This window comes from Coturnix japonica, chromosome 3, assembly GCF_001577835.2.
Source record: "Coturnix japonica isolate 7356 chromosome 3, Coturnix japonica 2.1, whole genome shotgun sequence".
NCBI classification, from domain to species: domain Eukaryota; kingdom Metazoa; phylum Chordata; class Aves; order Galliformes; family Phasianidae; genus Coturnix; species Coturnix japonica.
In genome coordinates, this window is record NC_029518.1 from 97,218,910 (window position 1) to 97,240,707 (window position 21,798).

The following is a 21,798-nucleotide window of genomic DNA, read 5'->3' on the forward strand; positions in this document are numbered from 1 at the left end:
GATACGGCTTCATGTTTTGATCCAGGGTGAATATACATAGTGTATTGTTCCCGCTGCTTTCCCTTTTATAACAGAACCTCACAGATTTCAGACTATTTAAATGATCTTGAGCTTCTCAGGTTGTTTGGCATCACTCAGCTGTCTAGGACACACTTATTGTTGGTTAGAATAAAGAAACGTGTCCTTGATTCTACAATGGTTCTACAATGGTAGAAACAAAGATGAAACAGTAGATTTCAAGGGTGAAGGTGAGCCTTTAATGGAAATGTTTGAAAGCTAACCATCCAGTGACCTCTTAATCCAGTTTCCAGCCAATAATGAAGCACTAAGAGCACAGGAGGTACGCAGACGCTGCACAAGGTCTCACTGGAAACACTGCAGAATTCTGTATCAAAGTCACTTTGTCCCTTGAAGAGAAGAAAGGGGCTGTATTCAAACCTTCAGCGACTGCAGCAGATGCAGTTCTGAGTACTGGCTGTTTGAGTTGTATCATGCTAAAATGGAAGAGATGCAATAAAAACGTTAGGGATTTTTTTTCCTTTAGTGTAATTTTAATGGCCACAGGCATTTTCAGTTTATTTTTTTTACCTGTAGTGACTATTTTTGACCAAAAAACAAATGAAAAGAGAAAACGTAAAGATATATTAGGGGTTTGATAATGTGGAAAAGGAGTAATCTAAGGTCTGAGATGGAGATTTGGACAGATGCTGCCGAGCATGTGCTTTCAATAAGTGGAGAGTTCCATCAGTGCCATTGAAATTCTTTGTATGTTTTAAACTCACATTTAAATGCAGTGCTGCATTATGCTCAGAAACATTTCTAGTCAAAGTTTCTGAATGTTAATGCTTTGTATGATAACTTGTTTCACTGAAGTGAACTGTCGTATGACATAGAAAGGCTCTTATTTACCTTTTCTAAAACCTGGCAAGAATTAATTGTAGTTATTACACTTCTTAAATACAGGACCATATTATGTTGTATTTGCTTGACATGTACTGGCTAGTAATGGGGTAATTGGTTTCTTAATGTAAACAAAATATAGACAGAAGTAGGATGTTAAGTAACTGATAAGATCTAATTACAGACATTTCTGAATTGGCAGACACATCCAAGCTTGTTCACCTTCTGCTCTGCACTTAATAGACAGCAGCATGTTCCAGTAATTCTGTGTATCCATATTAGTGTGATATTTTGCCTGGGTTTTTATGTCCTGTTGAGATTCAGATGTAACCTCTGCACTGCCACAATTCCCACGGCTTCCAAAGGTTATTAAAAAGCAAAAAGAGGATTACACCAAGGTTCTCCAATTTACCATCCAGTTTCTCAGCCTTCATATGCAGACTCCAAGTATGGCATTGTTCAGCTCCCACATGGCTCAGGCTGAGCTCCTGGAGTAGGACCTGGCTGGTTCAGCTCCTCATAATGAAGGCTTCATCAGGGAAACTTTTCAACTAAAAGAAAACCATTTCCAATGGGATGCATTGAGGCATTTCCCCTCTTCCAAATACACAAAATGCTTTGGCTACTCCTTTCAGCTGAAAATCGCAGGACTTTTAATTAAAATCCTGAAGATGTGTTTGGCAAACATTGCAGAGAATTCTCTGGTGTAAGTCATTACATGCTCCCATAGTCACAAAAGGATCTGTGTAGAATTCCCAATGTATTGGGTCTTTACATTTAGGGGAACTACTTAAAACCTATGATTAACGTTTCAATGCCATATTAATATGCCCCAACCCTTTTATTTTGCAACACTGAGGGACATGGTTTAGTGGGAGCTATTTTGAATAGGTGAATGGTTGGACTGTTGATCTTTTAGTTCTTTTCCAACCATGGTGATTGCATGATTCTCTGATTCTATGACATGTTCATTGGGCATGGTGGGGGTGGTTTGGGATTGGACTGGATGATCTTAGAGGTCTTCTCCAACCTCAGTGATTGTATGATTGTATGATTCATGGTAATGGCCAATTAGAGAATTTGTTTTTTTATTTTTGTATGTATTCTGCTTTAAAAGATGACTGTGAAATACAACTTTTCAGTGATATTATTATCAGCAGGTAAATGTAATGACATATGACGGTTGACCACTGGGAAGTGGCATGGCACATTTATCCATGATGACTGCTTATAGGTTTCCTTTCCTAGTTCTTGAAGCTCCCACTGGTGGCCCTTCAGATGTGTTAAGAAGTCCTTTCCTCTGACTTAGTTTTGAATTACTCTGGTTTTATAACGAGCTCTGTTCTTTTCACCACAAAAAAGGGAAATCAGAGGAAAAAGTTTGGACCCCAAGAGAAATACCTTTGTTTTAGATGGCTAGAAAAGATCAAACAGATTTTCTCTGTTGCTCAGTAAAGGAAAAAAAAACTTTAAACCATGCTACACGTCAGAAGATATTACATCTCTGTCTGAGGAGAATATATGACATGATGTGGAAACAGGTGTGTGTGCTGTGACCCAAATTGTAGGAGAAACATGTACAGCAGTATTACCAGATGTTACTGGGATCAGGTTGTGGAAGAGCTGAGAGCTGGAGGGAACATCTTCCAGAAGGATTCGTGTTTCTCATGCTAATTTTCTTTCACCATCTTGGAAAAGTGAAGGAGGTGTACTAAGTGGCAGGATTTGTACAGTTCTTCAATGTATTTATGTTAAGGTATTATGCCACTATTACCCATTTTCCTTTTGTTTTATCCTCCATATACTGACCGATGGCCTCTTTTTAGTGTCTCTTCAAGAGAACTAAAACACAGCCTATTTCCTTGCCTCCATCATCTGTTCCTGGCTCATCCTTGTTGCCACTGGTGCTTAAACATCCTGCTCATAGACTTGCCAAAAGGTCAGTGCTCTGTTTTGCTGGTCAAACCCTCAGGATTTGGGTCAGCAGGATGCAATTGCCAGGGAACATTCTTTATTCCTAGAATCCTAGAATGGTCTGTGTTGAAAAAGACCACAATGACCATCTGGTTTCAACCCCCTGCCATGTGCAGGGTCACCAACCACCAGACAAGGCTGCCCAGAGCCACATCCAGCCTAGAACTCAAATAGAAAGACCTACAGTTATAAACACATAAATGAAGATCATTCTGAGGCCGTTTGAAAATAAGAATCTTATTATTTAATTTCAGTTGTCCTATGGTACATCATTTACATCATGCATTAAATGCTGGTGATCTGATTTGATAGCATTGTGCATCACAAGTGCAGAGCACTATGTGAGACAGACTCAGATAGATATAAAATAGTACAAGTCTGCTTGGTCTTTGCCAAGGACATTTCCAGACATATATAAGCACTAATAAAGAACAATAAAGTATGCCTAATGCAAAGTGAAAGCTGTCCTTGATCAGCTCAACCCTTCATAACATTCTTGTATTTCAAAGGATCCACGTCTCTTTCTTTTTGCTTCTGAAAACAAAAGTAATGTGGCCTTCAAACACAATATCTGTCCTTCTGCATGAGGGACTTGTTTATGTTAATTTAGGTTTCTTGAGGTAATGAAGAATTTAGCTTTGTGTGGATTTCCACTTAGAGTATGTACTGCACATTAGTGCAGATCTAGAGGCTCTTGAAAGTAAATCAGTTCACAGCTTTTCAGTCCACATTATTCACCTTGAAACAGCCATTTAATTATGTTCTGGGGGGACTTTCTCACTTTGTGAGAAAGTTTTTTAGTTTACATGATTTTAGAGATAGGGCTCAGTCATCTCCAGTGGCATTGACTCTAATGCCTGCTTTATTTTCTCTGCAAAAAGCCAGCACAGCACCTAGATTACTTTAGCTATGTAAAAGCATTGCAGAGAGGTAATTACTTGCCTATGATAAATAGGGATATATCAGTGACTGGGATGAACATATGCTTGGCATCATTCTGAGTTGGTTTAAGTTTGAAATAGAAGTAAATTATCCTGTTAATGACTAGAGGCTGCCCTCATCAGATTTATGCTGCTTTGTGGGAGATATATGTGCGTGTGTGTGTGTGCGTGTTTATGTGCTGGGATATACACACGTACACATTTACAATACAAATCTATCCTTAGATTCCTGTTAATAAAGCACAGAGCATGGTGACGTGACATAAAACATACAGAATCACGATGTTTTGCTCTATTCAGCCATGAAAAAGCCGATGCTAATTGTCTGTAGTTGCAACAGCAGAGAAAAAAAACACATCTGAGGAGGTTTTTGGAGGCATAACATTGTGTTGTTTTGATAATTTTAGACATCCTTTGACATTCACTAAGTATTTTCAGCTCAACTTACCGATTGTAGTGGATTTATCCTCCCAACAGCACGTCACAGACCGACAGTTTTAGAACCGGGGATAATGAGACAGGGCAATTAGGGTTCTATATTAAAGAAAGAAAGCAAGAAGGAAAGCAATACGTATAGGGTTACTTGGCACAGAAGAATTTAGTGTCATTTTTTTGGTTTTCTGGAGCTTTTTTCCCCTTATGAAATCATAATCAGGTTATTGATGATCTAAAAAAAATACGTCATTTTGTATCTCACTTAAATTCTTGCTTGGAAGCACTCAGAAGCTCAGGGGAATCAACTGGAATCTTTACAGGTTATCAGCCTGGAATTAATCTCAATAAACTTTAGGCATCTAATCCAAAGTTGTCTTCAAGAATTTCTCCCTGGTCAGAGAAGATGCATTTGGAGGTCAGCTCACAACAGTTCCTGCCTTAGGAAGGAATGAATCACTCTTTGTATTCTATCTAAAGCCGTCTAGCTTCAACCAGGGAGAATTCATTCATTTCCATAAACGTGCTGCAGATATTTTATGCCACGTGGAGTGTCTTAGGGCATTTCAGAAGTCCACAGGGCGTTGTGACAAGTCTCGGGAGAGCCGTGCTGTTCTGAATGAGTAGATGAAAGCCATATAGAAGGAATTATCATGGAGTCACGGAACCATGAAGGTTGAAGAAGAGCACTAACATCCTCAAGTCCAACCCCAGCCCATTCCCCATACCCACTGCCCACATCCCTCAGTGCCACATCCCCACAGCTCTGGAACACCTCCAGGGATGGTGACCCCACCACCTCCCTGGGCAGCTGTGCCACTGCATCACTGTTCTTTATGAGAAGAAATTTGCCATAAAATCCAATCTGATATCAGGGACATCCAAAATAATATTAGATTACAAAGTTTAGGGATTCTATAACAGGGATTCTGTATGCTTTCTTGATCTCCAGCTTCCAAGGACACAGGCCAACCCATTTTGTAAGTGCTGTTCTTACACTGGTCTTGTGAAGAACCTCTTCTTAAGGCATCTGGGGTTGCCAGCAGTTGCCTTCATTTTTGTGTTCCTTTTGTTTTTCTGGGTCCCTACTGACCACAACTGGGGGCTTGGGGACACCTTTGATAACATGTGAACACCTATTTACACAGACCTAAGTGTAGTTTAAGTCTGTAGACTGAAGTATAGAAGCCTCTGTTTCCAGTGTTAGGGGTTAGCGGAGAACTGTTTCTTGAGTATTTCCTCCAGAGTCCATTATATCAGTATTTGTCTACTACATTATCATGGGATCATACAAACCTTTGAGTTGGAAAGGACCCTTCAAGGCCATCTTTCTCACTCCCTGCACTGAGCAGGGACACCCACAGCTCCATCAGTGCTCAGAGCCCATCCAGCCTGACCTTGGCTGTCTGCAGGGATGGGGCACCACTGCCTCTCTGGGCAGCCTGTACTAGTGCCTCACCATCATGATATCCAATCTAAATCTCTCCTCTTTGAGTTTGAAGCCATTCCCCCTTGTCCAGTCCCAACAGACTCCACTGAAGAGTGTATCCCTTTCTTTCTTACAGCCCCCCTTTAGATATGAATTTATCCTCTATATAGGGTAATGACCACATAATGAAGATTACTTTCAGTGTCATACTGTGCTGGCAAGTACCGACTCCCTGTCTATTCTGGACAACACGCTAAAGCCTGTTGTCTTCAGAAGAGAATGAAAATCCACTGCTTAAAGGGTCAGACAGAGTCTTGTTTCATATTTTTCTACTAGAATACCACCTGGCTTTGCTTTCTGTGCGGGATACATGCAATAAGAAAAAAATAAAATGACCATAAAACAAAGTATGAACAAAACACCTCCCCAAAACACACGGATGTCTAGAAGAAAGAATTAATACCAGCGGTTTTTCAAATAAGATAAGATGCACTAATCACACAAAAAAATAAAAATAATTCTGATTTGAGTTGAACTGTAAGTAATTTTGAAACAGACGTAGTTATTTGTTTGTGAGCCAGGAAAAACAGCATGCAATATGTCAGGCTTTGAGATAAAATTTATTGGTGTGTCATTGGCTTAAATCCAACGCTGTGCTTATAAATAATATAATCCTAGTGTGACACATTTCTGCTTGAACCTTGACTGAAAATTATTGAGAATCACGTTATGAATTATGTAGAAGCAGTCACGCATTCAAGTCAGAAGGATGTAACTCGAGTGAAATGTTGAAATGGATTTGTAATTAGGTACACTATCTAACGACGCAGAGTTGCAGAAAGGGCAAGGTGTCTTTCTGTGTACCCAAAGGTATAACGTGGAGCCTTGCTGTTGACTAAGGCTAACAGTCATGCGGCTTTTATTGACTCTTTTTTCTAGGATGTGAAGTTACCTGTATCTCTCCTGTGCTATTGGCACTATCTTTGGTGTCTTATTTTTCTTAGCTCAGTGTGACCCAAGGCTCCAGGCAAGCCCTTGACAGTACCTACATACAGTCCACCTGCACAGCAGGGTAGGAGAAACTCAGTGCAATTCAGTGAAACACATCTGACAAGCCCAGAGGGGGCAAATTTAGGGTTTTTAAGCATTAGAATGGCTGTACTCAGAGTCCTCTGTGACAGAAAAAGAGAATTTCAATTGCTCTGCTTTGTAGAGACCTAGAAAACCAGGATAACATGACTGTGCCACTATGGTAAAGATTTGGGTGTATTTTAGATGTAGAAGGACTTGGTTTTTAATAGCTAGCGTGATCCCTCTTCAAATCATTGTGTAGTGTGCTGTTTCTCAGTGCCTCAGTGTCTTGTAGTGAGAGGCCCAAACCTGAACACAGTACTCATGGTGAAGCCTCACCAGTGTTGGGTACAGAGGGATGATCACCTTCTGCTCCCATAGCTGCACTGTTTCTGATATAAGCCTGGATGCCATTGACTTTCTTGGCCACCAGGGCACACCACTGGCTTCAGATATACACAGCTGGAGCTGTCTGTACTGTGAGAATCTGGCATCTGTGAAGAACAGAACCTTTTCACATAAAGGAGACTGCAGAGAGCTGGAAACTCATCTGAGTTTCCTTGTCCTGGCTAATGTCTTCTATATCCTTTGTTTCCTTTCACCTACAGACTTGTGCAAAAGTCACCCATCCTTCTGGAAGGTCTCTTTATATAATAATCTATTAATTCCTGAGTTTGAATATTGGCAGTTGCCTCATTTAAAAATTCATCTGGGTCCCCTGCAGTTGTTTGTTACAGACTACAGTTATTTATGCTTTACAATGTGGTAGACCAAACCCAAGAGGAAAGCAAAGATATTTGTAGCCTTGGGCAGTACTGTTGCTTCAACAGACTTATTGACTGTATACAAATAATTTTCCTCTAATTCAAAGTACTGACTGTATGGATCCAAGATGTTTTGGAGCATGTGCTGAAGCTCACAGAAGCAAGACTTGAGACTAGGAGAGTCTTTCAGATCTCAGCCAGTTGTATTGTCTCTGGCTGCAGCCTGCTGTGGGTCTGGGACTGATGCTGGGGACTCCATCAGCCAGGTTTTGTCCCCAGATTCCCTACATCAGTGCAACTTTGTGGAGTACAATAATGCTGATGCTTAGTATGTACGTAATTCTTTTCCTTGTCAATGCATATTGTTAGAAAACGAAAGAGGAAAGGAAAAGAGAATGAAACAGAAAAAAAGAGTGGTCAGAAGTCTGGAGCATCTTCAATACAAGGAATCAACTGGATACAGAAGGACTGCTGTGAAGAAGAGATAAATGTGAGGTATGAGGGACACCTGCAAAAGTTTGATAGTTATGGGGAATGTGAAAGAGAGTTGATTTTGCAGAATATCTTCCCCTATAGGAAGCAGCAGCTGTTAAAAATAGAAGTAGAAATAGCTTTGAAATGAATCAGAGAAGATGGGATAAAATAGAAGAGTGGATCTCTGTGCCAATGGGTTTTCTGTGTATAAAAGGATTCTCACATTGAAGTGAAGGCAGGAGAAATAGTTGGAAGGTTGATCCAATGAGAGGTATTGGAACCACAGGAAGCACAGTGAATCCTGCAAATGTCAGAAGCCTGGACAGCAGTTATGGTAATGGTGACCATTGTGTGTATTCATCCTTTCCTTATCCTTCCTGAGTTCTTGTACTTCTCCACTGCTGGAGACAGACTATAAGGTGAGATGTATCCCTAGTATATCATGCACTGTATGTCACAGGTCACATATATCACATGTGTGCAATATTACCTATCATATCCCATCAGCTGTCTTTCCATTATTAATTTATTAAGGTTGTAAGGAGTCTCATAGTGAGAACCTGTTTGCTGTTTGGAAAATACAGGAGTCATCACTGAAAACAGTGTTGAAAACCATGCAGATGCAGTCCACAGCTGTCATTAGCTTCCTGTTGAGAAATATTTGTGATGAGAATAAATGGATGCAACATGGTTCTTTTCTGCTAGTAATGTTTTGAAGTTTACTTAAATGAGATTCATTATAACCTCACAAACTTAGTACTGTGACGCTGTATACCAAAAGAAACAAGAAAAACCCTGACGATATAGTTTTTCCTGGTTTTCCCCATAGGAGGCAAAATGACTGATGGCACATCGGGTGCTGTGAAATAGGCAGCAGCTCCTTCTGGATGCATGTCTGGCTTGGCATGGATCTGGATGCTGTCTGTGCCTGTGCTGTGGTACCGAGTTATCCAAGCCTGGCTGGGTAGCTGCAGTTATCCAGCATGAGTTTGTGCAGAGAAATCTGATTTATACGAGCCCATTGACTTCTGCTTAAGTGTTCACACTGTTGTATCTCAGGCTTGTCCATCATGTACCTCCTAAGTCATAGGTGATGCACATTTCATTGCAAAATGGCTTTTTTATTTTATTTTATTTTGTTTTTTTAATACTTGATTCGAAACCTGTGAAGAAATAGCAAAATTCTTCTGCACATAGAAGTAAACCTATCTTCACTTATTCATAGAGCTGCTCTAAAATGGCTACATCTACTTCATGATGAAGATGGATAACTCCTCCTTGGTTGGCTGCTGGCAGCTGTTGTGGTGCATCTTTAACAAATAGTGTATCATAGAATGGCTTGAGTTGGAAGGGATTGTTATAGGTCATCTGGTCCCACTCCCTGCACTGAACAGGGACACCCACAGCTCCATCAGTGCTCAGAGCCCATCCAGCCTGACCTTAGCTGTCTGCAGGGACACCCACTGCCTCTCTGTGCAGCCCCGTGTCAGTGCCTCACCCCTGTTATTGTAAAAAACCTTCTCCTTATATCTAGCCTTAATCTTCCCTCTTGTAGGTAATGACAAGAACAGGTCAAGGATTCACTCTTCCTGATGACAATTCCTTTCCCAAGCCATCAGCGCTGCGTAGACACTGCCTCAGTATCTTTCATAGTTGCTTGAGTTTCAACAATGCCGTGCCATGTTTTTTGGCTGTGAGTGCATGTCAAGTACTGCATAAATGGTAAATGAATAACCACATATCTATTTGTCCTCTGTCTGTTCCTCTGGATATAAATTAGTTTTGCTCTAACAATCTTCTCTGGTATTTCTTTGAGTAATTGTCTTTTGCGGGATGTATAGGAAAGAGGTATTCTCTTTTGCAAGTGAGAACGTACCAAAATTTTATTGGCCTCTAACAGATGAGAAAATAACTCCTGGAAATTCTGTATTACCATTAAGGACAGCTGTGGTTCAAAATAGATTAATTGTAATGATCTTCTAGGTACACTCAGAAGACATTTATTAGTTTGGGCTTCTATTGGAAAAGGGTTTAGGGCATGTTTCTATGGAGTTGGGGCGAGGAGGAATAAAGGGCTGTTTGTTGAACTGCCTTATTATTTGGATGTAATTATTTTTTGCTCCTGAGCAATTATAGATTGCAAGTTTAAATAATTGTCGGGGTGCCTACAGCTTTCTGTTGTTATTTAAAGTCTAGGGATATAGATAAAATAAGTAATATGGCATGGCTTTTTTTTTTTCGAACGTGTCTGTGGCAGTTAATTTAACTTAGCAATAGTTATCAAAGAGGCAAAGAAAAATCAAGATTTCTATTCCTTGCAGTGAACAGACTTTGTAAACAAGTTATTATTTTCTGCATTATAGCTCTGAAAGTGATTCTTATTTTGCCCGTAACAAGATGTTTGTGGTGCTTTGCTTCTATTATAGCAGAATATATTTTGTTTTGCCTCTGTGTATATCTCAGACTCCCTAAGGTTGCTGAGAGATTACAGAGATTTTCACAAGACAAGGCTAAGACTTCTCTATTATTGCTGAGATGAGTTTATATGAAAGATACAGTTTCAAGAGAATCAAATGGATTACGCAGCCCTGATGACATCTCTTATTTTATGTGTACATCAAGTTCTACTTGAGTAGCAGAGCACTAAAGTGTGTCAAATGACCGAGGATGATCTAAAATGAATCTCTAGTGCGAAGTGCTGGAATGCATAGAGCAAAGGAAGATCACAAAATGATTTGAAAGCCTCAAATCAATGACTGAACTGAAGATGTGATGCTTTGCAATGAAGCAAATAATCAGGTTGATGATAGGACCTTGTAGCTCTGTCTCAATCTCTTTCATACATTATTGTGCTGGGGGTTCCTTTCGTCCCTAACAGACTTTAGAAAGGTAATATGTTAATAAACTACTCCCTTCTTCAGAGTCGATAGAGAAGTAGCTAGACTGAATTCATCTGTGCACAAACTGGCGTCATTTGTTAACTCTGTCCTTGGATATTCTTTTCTGTTAATCCATATGAAGATTTTGTTCCATTTTTGGGCACATCGGAGATGTGCAAATAGCTTATGATGCATGTACATCATGTTTCACAGAATCACAGAATCAATCACAGAATGGCCCGGGTTGGAAGAGACCTCATGAATCTCCAGCTCCCCCCCACCACAGGCAGAAGGTCACCAACCTCCACATTTAATCCTGGATGCTTTTATTAATATGCTCATATTGAGGCTGATTTATTTTGTGAGACATTTAAAGGAGTGTATAGTCAATACAGTCATAATTTCGGCCATAAACCTTGTTATTCTTTTTATCTGTCTCAAATTCCTTTCTGTTCTTGGACACTTCAGGTATCACCTTTGTGGCCAAGAAAGAATGGGTCCCTACAATACTTTATAAGGCTTCCCTTTAATCAGTTAGATCTGGAAGATCTTCAGTGCTAACTTAGATGTTTTGCATTTGGGACTGCCTGCTGTTACTCTGCAAATAGCACGTCTTTTCCACAGATCTTACACATTTTTTCTGCAATATTGCCTTATTTGTGATTCAGTCCAAGCGAAAGTGATGCCCAGTTGTTCCCATCCATGAGCCGTCACTCAGATGTATTCCCAAATCCCCATTAAAGAGCACTAAAGAAACACATATTTACTGGTTTAGTTTCCAGTGCCTGAACTCTACAATTTGTGACAGGGCTCCTTCATGTTTATGGAATGGCTCTGTCAGAAAGCTTTTGGGGAGGTCGCTGGCTTGTTCTACACTTGTGGTGTTGAAATCAGCAGTGGCATGGAATAGTAGAAATGAGCCTTGGAGAGAAGATCTTTTACGGTCTGCATTTGAGCTTGCATTCATGAAACCTTCTCATCCCATTTTTGCCAGATCGGCCCATTTAATAGAATGGAATCGATGTCCAATGCAGCTCCAAGAAAACAGAATTAGTTCCATCTCATAAATGAAAATCAATCAAAGAACAAGATAGCTTTTTGTATGATGGAAGTCTACAGGTGTGAGACACTGAGACTGTTTTTTGGATGGATATTATATAATTATTATTCTTTTGCCCCATGCCTAATCTTGGCAGCCTCAGCCTAACAAATACCAAGATCACCACTTGGCTCCACTTGTTAAAGCAGTCATAACGTTCAGACACATTTTCTGTGCTTTTGGAGGCAGCTCTTAATTTTGTACTATATTCCATGTCATTATGTTATGTTAGGTATATATAGGTATGTTCTACTGCCGAAAGATGGATTAGATGAAAGTTGCAGTCTTTTTTCTAAAACAAGCTTTACAGTGGAATATAAATCTACAGAAATAAGGCAAGGAAAAGGTAGAAAAAACCATCAGTTTATCAAATAGTGTTTCTGCCAACCAGCAGTCAAAACATGAAAAAGAATTATTTGAAACAAAGACCTGTTAGTTGGGATCCTCTGGTATGTTTCCAAAAGGGATTCTTTGCTTTGCTTTGGGACTCCTCATACCTCAGTTGGAGAGTACTTCAAGTAATAATTCATAAATTATGGTTCATGCGAGGCTTAATTATTGTGTGCAAAATGCTTTGATGTCTTTTGATGAAAGGAGCTAAATGCATGAGAATTAGTATTGAAGTATTTGCTTTCTAGAGGAGAGAGGAAGTATGGTTCCCCAGATCCAAATGGCTGCTGCCAGGCTTCCTATGGCACATTCCCACACTGTGCCCTTTTGGGAGCTGGGAAGTAGAGCTTATGAATTGTATGTGTATATTTGTGCCGATGAATCCTGCACGTCTTCCAACTCCTTTTAACCTTTCTCTCCTAATTAAGAATTAAGGGAATGCTGAGCGTGATTAATGCACAACAAATGGTTGCAGAACAGCCATTGGGAACACGGCTGGTAGTCCAGCAATGCAGAAAAGAGCAGAGCCATGGAAGTGCTTCTGTTTCTTCACTCTCTCAAGATCTACTTCTCATCCTGTTCACCTTTAGAAGCAATTTACACTGCTAATTCTGATTATTTAGACCTGAGATGAGCTTCCTGAAAGGTTCACTCACAGGTCAGGAAGTTTGGCCAGTGCTGTTTTCATGTATTCCCTCCCCAAGTTGTGGTGCCAGCCTTTTGGATGAGTATATAAATGGTTTATGAGTGGTCCATATCTTCCAGTTTCTGGAAAGTAGAAAAAAAGTTTTCCAGCAAAGGATTGTAATAATGGAATATTCTTACTGTATGGACTCACCAGAGAGCAACTTGGCTTAACCATTCCAGTTTATTGGGTGGGAAAAGAATACCAAGGCAACGAATAAGGCTATCTTTGAGAGTATTTTAGAACACTGAGATGTGTATTTCCCTGCTCTCTGCTGGTTAAGATCAAAACTGCATTTGAATAGGAATATCTGAAACCTCTCCTGCTGCAACCGTGAAGTTCATGGCAGCCATGGTTTATGTCCTATCACTGCCCTTGATATTGGCTTCAAATTTCTTAAAATCTTGTTGATTTTACATGACTTCTAACTTGTAACATGCTGTTACGATGGGTTGCATAAATACATTTTGAGAACCATTTTCTGTCTCTTTATCTAGCACTTTTCCCAGTTGGAGTGCTGTTGCCTCACAGGGCCTTTGAATAGTCATACTTACGACACGTTACACGTATTTTTCTTACTGAGAACATGGCAGTTTTTCTGTTGACAGTAAAATACTCCCTTTCTATTACGATGTTCTCCTTTTCCTCTTACAATAATGTGTCGTGCAGGTTTTATACAAACACACATACATACAAACGCGCGCCCACACGCTCTTCGAATGTCAGCAGCCACCATACTGGCAGCGGCGAATTGCCTGGCCATTTGGTAATTTGAATGAACATGAGGCTTCTGCTTTTCCTATGGAAAATGAAGCAAACCCAACAGTTTCTCTGGGAATTCATGCAGTGTGAACAGAACACATCTTGGCAAAATGGTGAGCCAAGAAATTCCTCTTTAGTTGCTCTGTTAGGCAAACTGCATTTTAAATTTCTTGCCGAGGGCTTTGTTTGACTTGCCCCAGGCAAGCTGTTCAACATATTTATCAACCCTGTTGTAGCATTAGAGCCAACGCTTATCTAGGAAGATCATCCGCTTAATGCCATCTGTCATCAGGAATTTTATTTCTTTCAGCTGAGCTTGTTCTCCATTTCAGGCTTTTTTTTTGTTGTTGTTTTTTAATATTCCTCCCAACCATTTCTTAGTTGATTGTTTTCCAGTGATCTCCGATATTTTGTGATTGCTCAAATATTCCGTGGTTGCTGCATGCACGTTAAACCCCTAAAGACATCAACGATACAATTTTATTTCAAATCCTGACTGATAACATTAATCCTATATGCATCCAGATGGCTCACCAAAGCGTCCTACATATTACAGCGTTATGTAAAAGATGACATTACATTTCAGTCTGAATCTGAAATTCTTTCCAGATTCTCAACAGGAATTTGAAGAATTTCACAGCAAAGACTCTCAGGGAATTCATGCTGTCTTTTGAACTCGGTGCTTATTGGGATGCAGCTTTGATCGTTTTACCTTTTCTGGCCCTTATAAGCTGTTGTGTTAGTACACAAGCAATATAAATGTGTTTGACAAAGCTGTTTTCACTCCTTTTACATGTGATTCTGAGATCTCGTGCTCCTTTTGGGTCTGTGGCTTCAACCACAGTGAAGCCAAAGAAACTGGAATATTTCCCTCTGTAGAACAAACAGGAAAACAAGCTGCCCAGGGAGGTGGTAGGGACACTGTCAGTGGAGGTTATCAATGTGGAGATGTGGCGATGAGGACATGGTCAGTGGGCATGGCAGGAATGTGTCAGTGGTTGGACTTGGTCATCGTATAGGTCTTATCCAACCTTTATAATTCCATGATTCTAAAATTAAGCTGGCTGGAAAACAGGTGCTTCAGAGTTGTATAAAACCAAGACGAAGTGTTTTAACTGTGGGTACAAGAACTGTGTGTAAGCTCTGAGGTGGATAGAGGTCTTCTCCTGTCCCTTCAGGGTGAAGCCAGAGAACTCACTGCAACCCGAGATGAACAGAGAATGAAAGGTCCCCTCAGCTGAGGTGCACACAATGTAAACAAATATCTGTTTGGCTCAGGGCTTAGAAATATCAGCACGTGAACTGACATCAACCAGAAAGATGTACCAATTGCACTGCACGATTTTTTAAGAGAAAAGGCCAATCACACACCCTGGTAGAATTTGGTAGGAACCTATGTAATACACATTATTTTATAGATATATGACTTGAATGATAGAATCATACAATGGTTAGGTTGGAAGGGACCTTAAAGTTCACCCAGCCCCAACCCTTGCCATAGGCTGGGTGCCCCCCACCAGCTCAGGCTGCTCAGGGTCCATCCATGCCCTTGGGCATCTCCAAGGATGGGGTGCCCAGAGCTTAGTGCCAGGGCATCACCGCCCTCTGAGTAAATGATTTCTTTATAATTTCTAATCTAAATCATCACTTTTAGTTTAAAACCTTTCCATCTTGTCCTGTCACTTTCAGGCTTGCTGAGGTTCAATTTCTTTCTTCCAACTGGGGGAAAAAAAAAAGAGAGAAAGAAAGAAAGAAAAAATCAGTTCAAAGCAGCTGAGCATTTGCTAGGCTTCTCCAGATTTTATAGAGGTAACTAAATAAATCGTGTTCAGACTCCGGGCCAAATCCTAGACTGGCCAAGGGCTTTGGCAGCTGTGCCGTCAGCTACCGGCGAGCAGTGGAACGAGTGGCAGGATGTGCGGCTGGCTGTCCTCTGCTGCCTCCATGGAGAGGAGCAGCCTGTGCCCCAGCTCCTTTTGGCTGGGATTGAGCAGCTGGCAGCATCGCTGCTTCTAGGGCTTCAGAGCGTATGCTGGCACAGGCTGCGCTCCTGCTCGGTGTGCTCCTGAACGTTGGGTAGATAGAATCATAGAGTTTGAGTTGGAAGGGACCATTATAGGTCATCTGGTCCCACTCCTCTGCACCAAATAGGGACACCCACAGCTCCATCAGTGCTCAGAGCCTCATCCAGCCTGACCTTGGCTGTGTGCAGGGATGGGGCACCACCACCATCTCTGTGTAACTCATGCCAGTGCCTCACCGCCCTTACTGTAAAAAACTTTTCCCTTATAACCAGTCTAAACCTCCCCTATTTTAGTTTAAAGCCATTTTCCCTTGTCCTAACCCAGCAGACCCATTTGAGGTGTCAGTCCCCTTCTTTCTTACAGCCCCATGTCAGGTACTGAAATGCTGCTCTCAGGTCTCCCAGTCCTCCTCCCTGCTGTGAGCTGGGGTTAGGGGAGAAGCTCCCAGGGCATGCTGCTCTTTGTTCCCTCAGCACAGCAGCACGTTTTATTTTTCTGAGAGTACATTGAAACATGAAATTTATCCCTATTAGCAGCAGCATACTTTCTAAAAGCCTCCAAACAGGAGAAGCAGGATCCCTATCCTTTGCATTCATCTTCTGCAGTGAAGCACTGCTGTCAGCCTGATGTTGAAACTACTTCTTAATCTGCTGCTTAGAGCTTGCAGGCTGTGGGCCAAAAAAGCCATAGCATGCCATGGAAATAATGCATTCATTCCTCAGAATTAGACAAAAAGTTTCTTATTTGGATGTCCAATTGGGCTGCTGGGAGGGTAGGGAGAGATAATGCTGGCAGGTAAAGCTGGCAGCAACCAAAGGTCATGGGTTGTTAGTTGAAGTCAGGCTGTGCATGCACTGGGTGCCCAGAGAAGAGGAACACACAGGTAAAGGACACAGGAATAAGAAAAGGATGGAATCAAAATGCCATGGATGCATTTGCGTTGTAGAGAAAATAGGAAAACCAGCCAGGCTTTATATATAAACAGTACACCCATTGTGAGATTCTCTAAATGGAAAGCTGAGAGTCCCCGAAGCTTCAGTCTCTGTTAACATCTATGGGGCTCACAACTTAATAGACTTTAATTAGTACAGCATGGGTGCGTCTTATTAGGTTTTAATTTGGATCAGGAATGCCCTTCTGATGCAAATGCGCCGCCTGTGCCCAGTTTACATCATGGAATCATGAATAGGAATTTATATCTGGGAATGTGCATAGAAACAAAGTGCTATTCAAAGGTGTGATAGGGAGAAACACCGGGGAAGGGAAGCAGAATGAGGGTGAATAAAGGTTCCCTATATAAGGTCTTGCAGTTTCTTGCATGGCCTTCTACCTAGCCTTTTGCATAGGGCACATGTCTCTCTCAAGTCCCATGTCATGTTTGTCAGCCTTGAGCAGATAGATGCCATGGGTATCCTAAGAGATCTCAAATCAAAGAATCATGGAATTATGGAATTGCTTGAGTTGGAAGGGACGTTCAAAGACCATCTGGTCCCACTCTCTGCAGTGAGCAGGGATGCCCACAGCTTCATCAGGTGCTCAGAGCCCATCCAGCCTGACCTTGGCTGTCTGCAGGGATGGGGCACCACCTGTGACCCTGGATGTCTCTCTTCAGTCAAATAAATTGACCCCTAAATGTATGAACTCCTGTTACAGTCAGTGAAGATGTCAGTCAGTACATTAACATAATCTGTAAAGCGATTAATCTCACCAGAAAGGAAACACCTGGAGTTCCATTTTGCTCAGTTTAGCTCTGTGAATATTTCAGAATTATTACAGATTATCTTTAATAATGGGATGTTTATCTCTCTTATCAGAGCAACATTTTGCTTTCATTATTTTACAAGAATACTTCAGCTTATACAAACTCTTTTTAACAAACGTGCTAATGGCTGGGTTGCCTATGGAAACACATGTTCCTTCTCTGAGCTGTGTACCAAAAGAGTTGTTCAGAGGATATATATATATATATGTGCATGTATATTTATATAGATATATAAAGGGAATGCTCTGGCTCTGGGAAAAAGGATGTGGATGCTAGAAAGGAATAGCAGTATTAGCATTTATTCCCGAATTGTGTGATTATTTATAGGGATGTATGAACCTTTAAAGACTGCTATTTAAATCTGTTTGTTTTTGAAGTTCAAAAGCATAAAATCTTTAAATGCCTTTTGAAATTCCAATTAAGAGTCAGTCAAAACCCATCACTTGAAAAATACTTTTTTGTTTTACAAATTAGCAATTAAAAAGTGACAAATATCTTCAATGCTTAAAATACTCTCCTGCCATCCCCATTATGTTCAAATTATGCTTTTTTGGGGGTATGTTCCCAGTATTTGCCTTCTTTTTCTTTCCCTTAGGAGTGCCGCTTGCTATCTAACACTGAAGCCACACTCACTTAACCGGTACTGAGGATTATGCAAAATATTTAGTGAATAGTTTAAAATCACATTCATCTTTGCTGGTTTTACATTGTAGTATGGGTGGCTTATTTCCCTTTTATGTTCTTTTCACAGCTGCTTTTTCTGGTTCTTTTCCTCTGAGTTTTATCTAATTTTTTGGAACATCTTCCATTTTCTTACTGGAATAGTAGAAATTAGGGGAAGTAAACTTCTTTGTAATGGTTTTAAGTTGAAGGAGGGAAGATTAAGGTTGGATATCAGGGGGAAGTTCTTTACTATGTGAGTGGTGAGGTACTGGAACACCTGCCCAGATTGGCTGTGGGTGCCCCGTCCATCCCTGGAGGTGTTCAAGGCCAGGTTGGATGGGGCTGTGGACATCCCAGGTTGATATTCAATGTGGAGGTTGGTGGCCCTGCCTGCAGCAGGGGTTTGGAGCTTCATGATCCTCGAAGTCCTTTCCAAACCAACCATCCTATGATTCTGTGATCTGTACTACAGGACCAGATGATGTCTTTAACTGAGATTATTTCCCACTTTTAGTACTCTGAATGTGGCTTCAGGCAATCAGTGCTCTCAAGAAGAGACATTCCTAGAGTGGATGCGTTTAAATTCTAGAATATTAGGGGGGGGTTTATTCTTAATATTCCTCCCCTTGTGACAATTTCTCCATTGAACATGGTTCCACTTTAGCAGAATAACAAACATCAGCTGCTGGATGCATTAATACCACGAAAAGCAATTTAGTGTTGTATTGTTGTAAATTATGTCCCTTTGCTAGCAGGTTGTTTTCTTGTGACAGTGACTTCAATTTTATCTGTACTCGTGGATGTGAGGGTTTATTGTTTGCACAAGGTGTCAGCATACTTGAGAAATCATGAGAATCGTTCACCAGAAGAATAAAATGTCTATTTCTGAGAGGATGGGGAACACAATGATTTCAGATATAAGCTGGTTACAGAGAACAAAAAGTGAAAGAAACCCTGATGAAGATGTAGGTAATTAGGTCAAGTGGGAGAGGACAATTGGTGAGAGAACCCTAAGCAACAATTATTGATCAAGGAGAGTCACCAGACACTATGGTTAATTATCAGTATTTCCAGACATCTTGAAATAAATAGGAAAGCAATGAGCATTTCTACTTTGTGTTTGAAGTTGGACCCATGTTTGAACTCATACCTGAATTTGGGTTGTGTTCTCTTCTTTGAATTACACCTTTGCGCTCAGGTGTGAGCCTAGGAATATATTTGGGATCAGTGTGGGGCCCATGCTATTCTGTACCACAGATGAAATAGCTCACATACCACCCCATCAGTTGCCTTTGTCCTTCTCACGTTGGCTTGATAGATGGGCTATGGGAGGTGCCTGTCTCTTTCCAAGGTCTCCAGGAACAGGCTCAGATCCCAATTGGTGTGACTCACTTGAGCACCTGAAATATTCTGAGTCATCACTTCTGTATTTTTGTTTGTTACCATAGGAGTTGGTCAAAGTAAGTTTGAAGCTAATCTCTGAGTTTCAAAGAAAGAATAGGGCTGTGTGAGTGATCATGAGTGTTCTAGTTGAACTTTGAAGGAACGTTTCTGTAATTTCTCAACCTGTTATCAATAGAAAACTCATAATGGGTCATTGATCTCTAAGTGTAATCAGTGGATAGCTAATATTTTACAAGCTTTCATGTTTTAGAACTATGTTATTGAAAGAGAAAGCACATTACCCACAATAAGGGATTAGTTGAATAATGCTAGAGTCATAGAATCAGTAAGATTGGAAACGACTTCTGAGATACCCAAACCCAACTCAAGCCAACTCCACCATGCCCTCTGTGTCCCTCAGTGCCATATCCCCACAGTTCTGGAACATCTCCAGGGATGGTGACCCCCACCACCTCCCTGGGCAGCTGTGCCACTGCATTACTGCTCTTTATGAGAAGAAATTCTTTCTAATATCCAACCCTAGTTACTAGAGCGTACACTGAATGTTTCAGCTTCTTAGAGTCCCTCAAATTGTAGCCAACATCCCTGAACTGTTTAAGCCATTGGAGAATTGTGAATGTTAGTCTTGTTTGTTCCTTCCCCTCGGCTTTCACACAATGTGCTTGATTCCTGATACCAGGAGTATCTTGCTAATTTACACCTGTTGACAATGGCCTTTTGATAACTGGCCATGTGGGTGAATGAATTCTGAAGTTTTGTCTGAACATCAAATATGTGCATGCATAACTTGTTAAACCAAAGCATTTTTCCTCCTCTATAATTGAATCCATTATTATTGCCATCTTTAAAGACTGCATGAAAACAGAAAATTAAGTCACTGTTTGCCATTAATACAAATTATTGTGTTTTGACAGCTTGCTAATCACCTGGAGTAAAAATGGTGCTGTACAAAGTGTGATTGCATTTTAAGTAATTTTTGTTTGCATTAAAATTCTCCTTGTTTGAGCCTTTGAACCCTTACAGGACTTGTACTCTGCAATGTGTTAACATTCATTTAGAAGCATTATAAAATAAACCTATTTTTGCATTGTGCACTGATGCAGAATGGATTTATCAGTATAATTACAACACGTTTAGTCTTGGGAAGCACTTGGCCATCACATACTGGCTATAGATGTTACTTTCAGTATGAGCTATATCAATGAATGTGCAAATGAAACAGCATTGAGCAAATTTTGACATATTGTTGTGTACTTCATGCAATATTCAGGTATGGGCTGTTTCTGGGGAGCTGAGAGGAAGTTTTGGAGACAGAAAGGAGTCTACTCCACCCACGTGGGTTATGCAGGAGGGTATACTCCGAATCCTACCTACAAAGAAGTCTGCTCAGGTAAGCTTGTCTCTTAGATTTTTAAGGATTGTGAGGTGGTCAGGTGGTGGAATGGGCTGCCCAGGGAGGTGGTGGAGTCACCAACACTGGAGGTGTTCAAGGTACATTTAGATGTTGTTTTGGGGGACATGGTGTAGTGAGAACTGTTGTTGATACTATGGTTGGACTTGTCGGTCTTTTCCAACCTTGGTGATTCTGTGATTCTATGACAATAAAGAATGAACAACTGACTGCAGCAACTGAAGAGACATTTACAGAACACTCCTACCTACCCTGTGTCCTGAACTGCAGGGACACCTATGGAATGCATATCCCATTGTCATTTCCTACCATTTGTTAAGGTATAAGAAATACTTTGAAAAAAAAAGAAGGAAAAAATGTACAAGTTTTAGGTTTTTCTTTGTTCCTTCTTGTGTTTCAATGCATTTTCTCAGGAAGTGGATTTTTTTGCAGCTTACACAAGTGTGTCTTTTAAAAAAAGTATGAGTTTTGGCTTAAATTTTGTGCGTAGTTGAGTATGGACAGAGACCAGGAAGTGAGTGTTTTTTTCTTTTCTTTCTATAAAACCTACTGGAAAAATCTACATTTCTCTTTTGTGTTATTATTAAAAAATTGTTAAATTTGTATGTAGTTCAATGCACAGCGTCCTATCATTTCCACATCAAATCCTTGCCTTTATTTTTCATTGCACTCCATCCTAATCCTTCTACAATACTGATAACCTACTGCGGTTTCTTTCTGTGATCCAAAACTTA

General features: G+C 40.6%; 1 protein-coding gene across 4 annotated transcripts in view; it reads left to right on the top strand.

Annotated features, from left to right (window-relative positions):
* Nucleotides 1-21,798, top strand: part of MSRA (methionine sulfoxide reductase A) — a 241,674-nt gene that overhangs the window by 92,047 nt on the left and 127,829 nt on the right. For 3 of the 4 annotated variants that reach the window (XM_015859751.2, XM_015859752.2, XM_015859753.2), the window contains one exon: nt 20,924-21,043. The exons of the other annotated variant lie outside the window; for it this stretch is intronic. In XM_015859751.2, the coding sequence (XP_015715237.1) occupies nt 20,924-21,043 (120 nt within the window). The remainder of the gene's footprint in view (nt 1-20,923; nt 21,044-21,798) is intronic. 4 annotated transcript variants of the gene reach the window in all.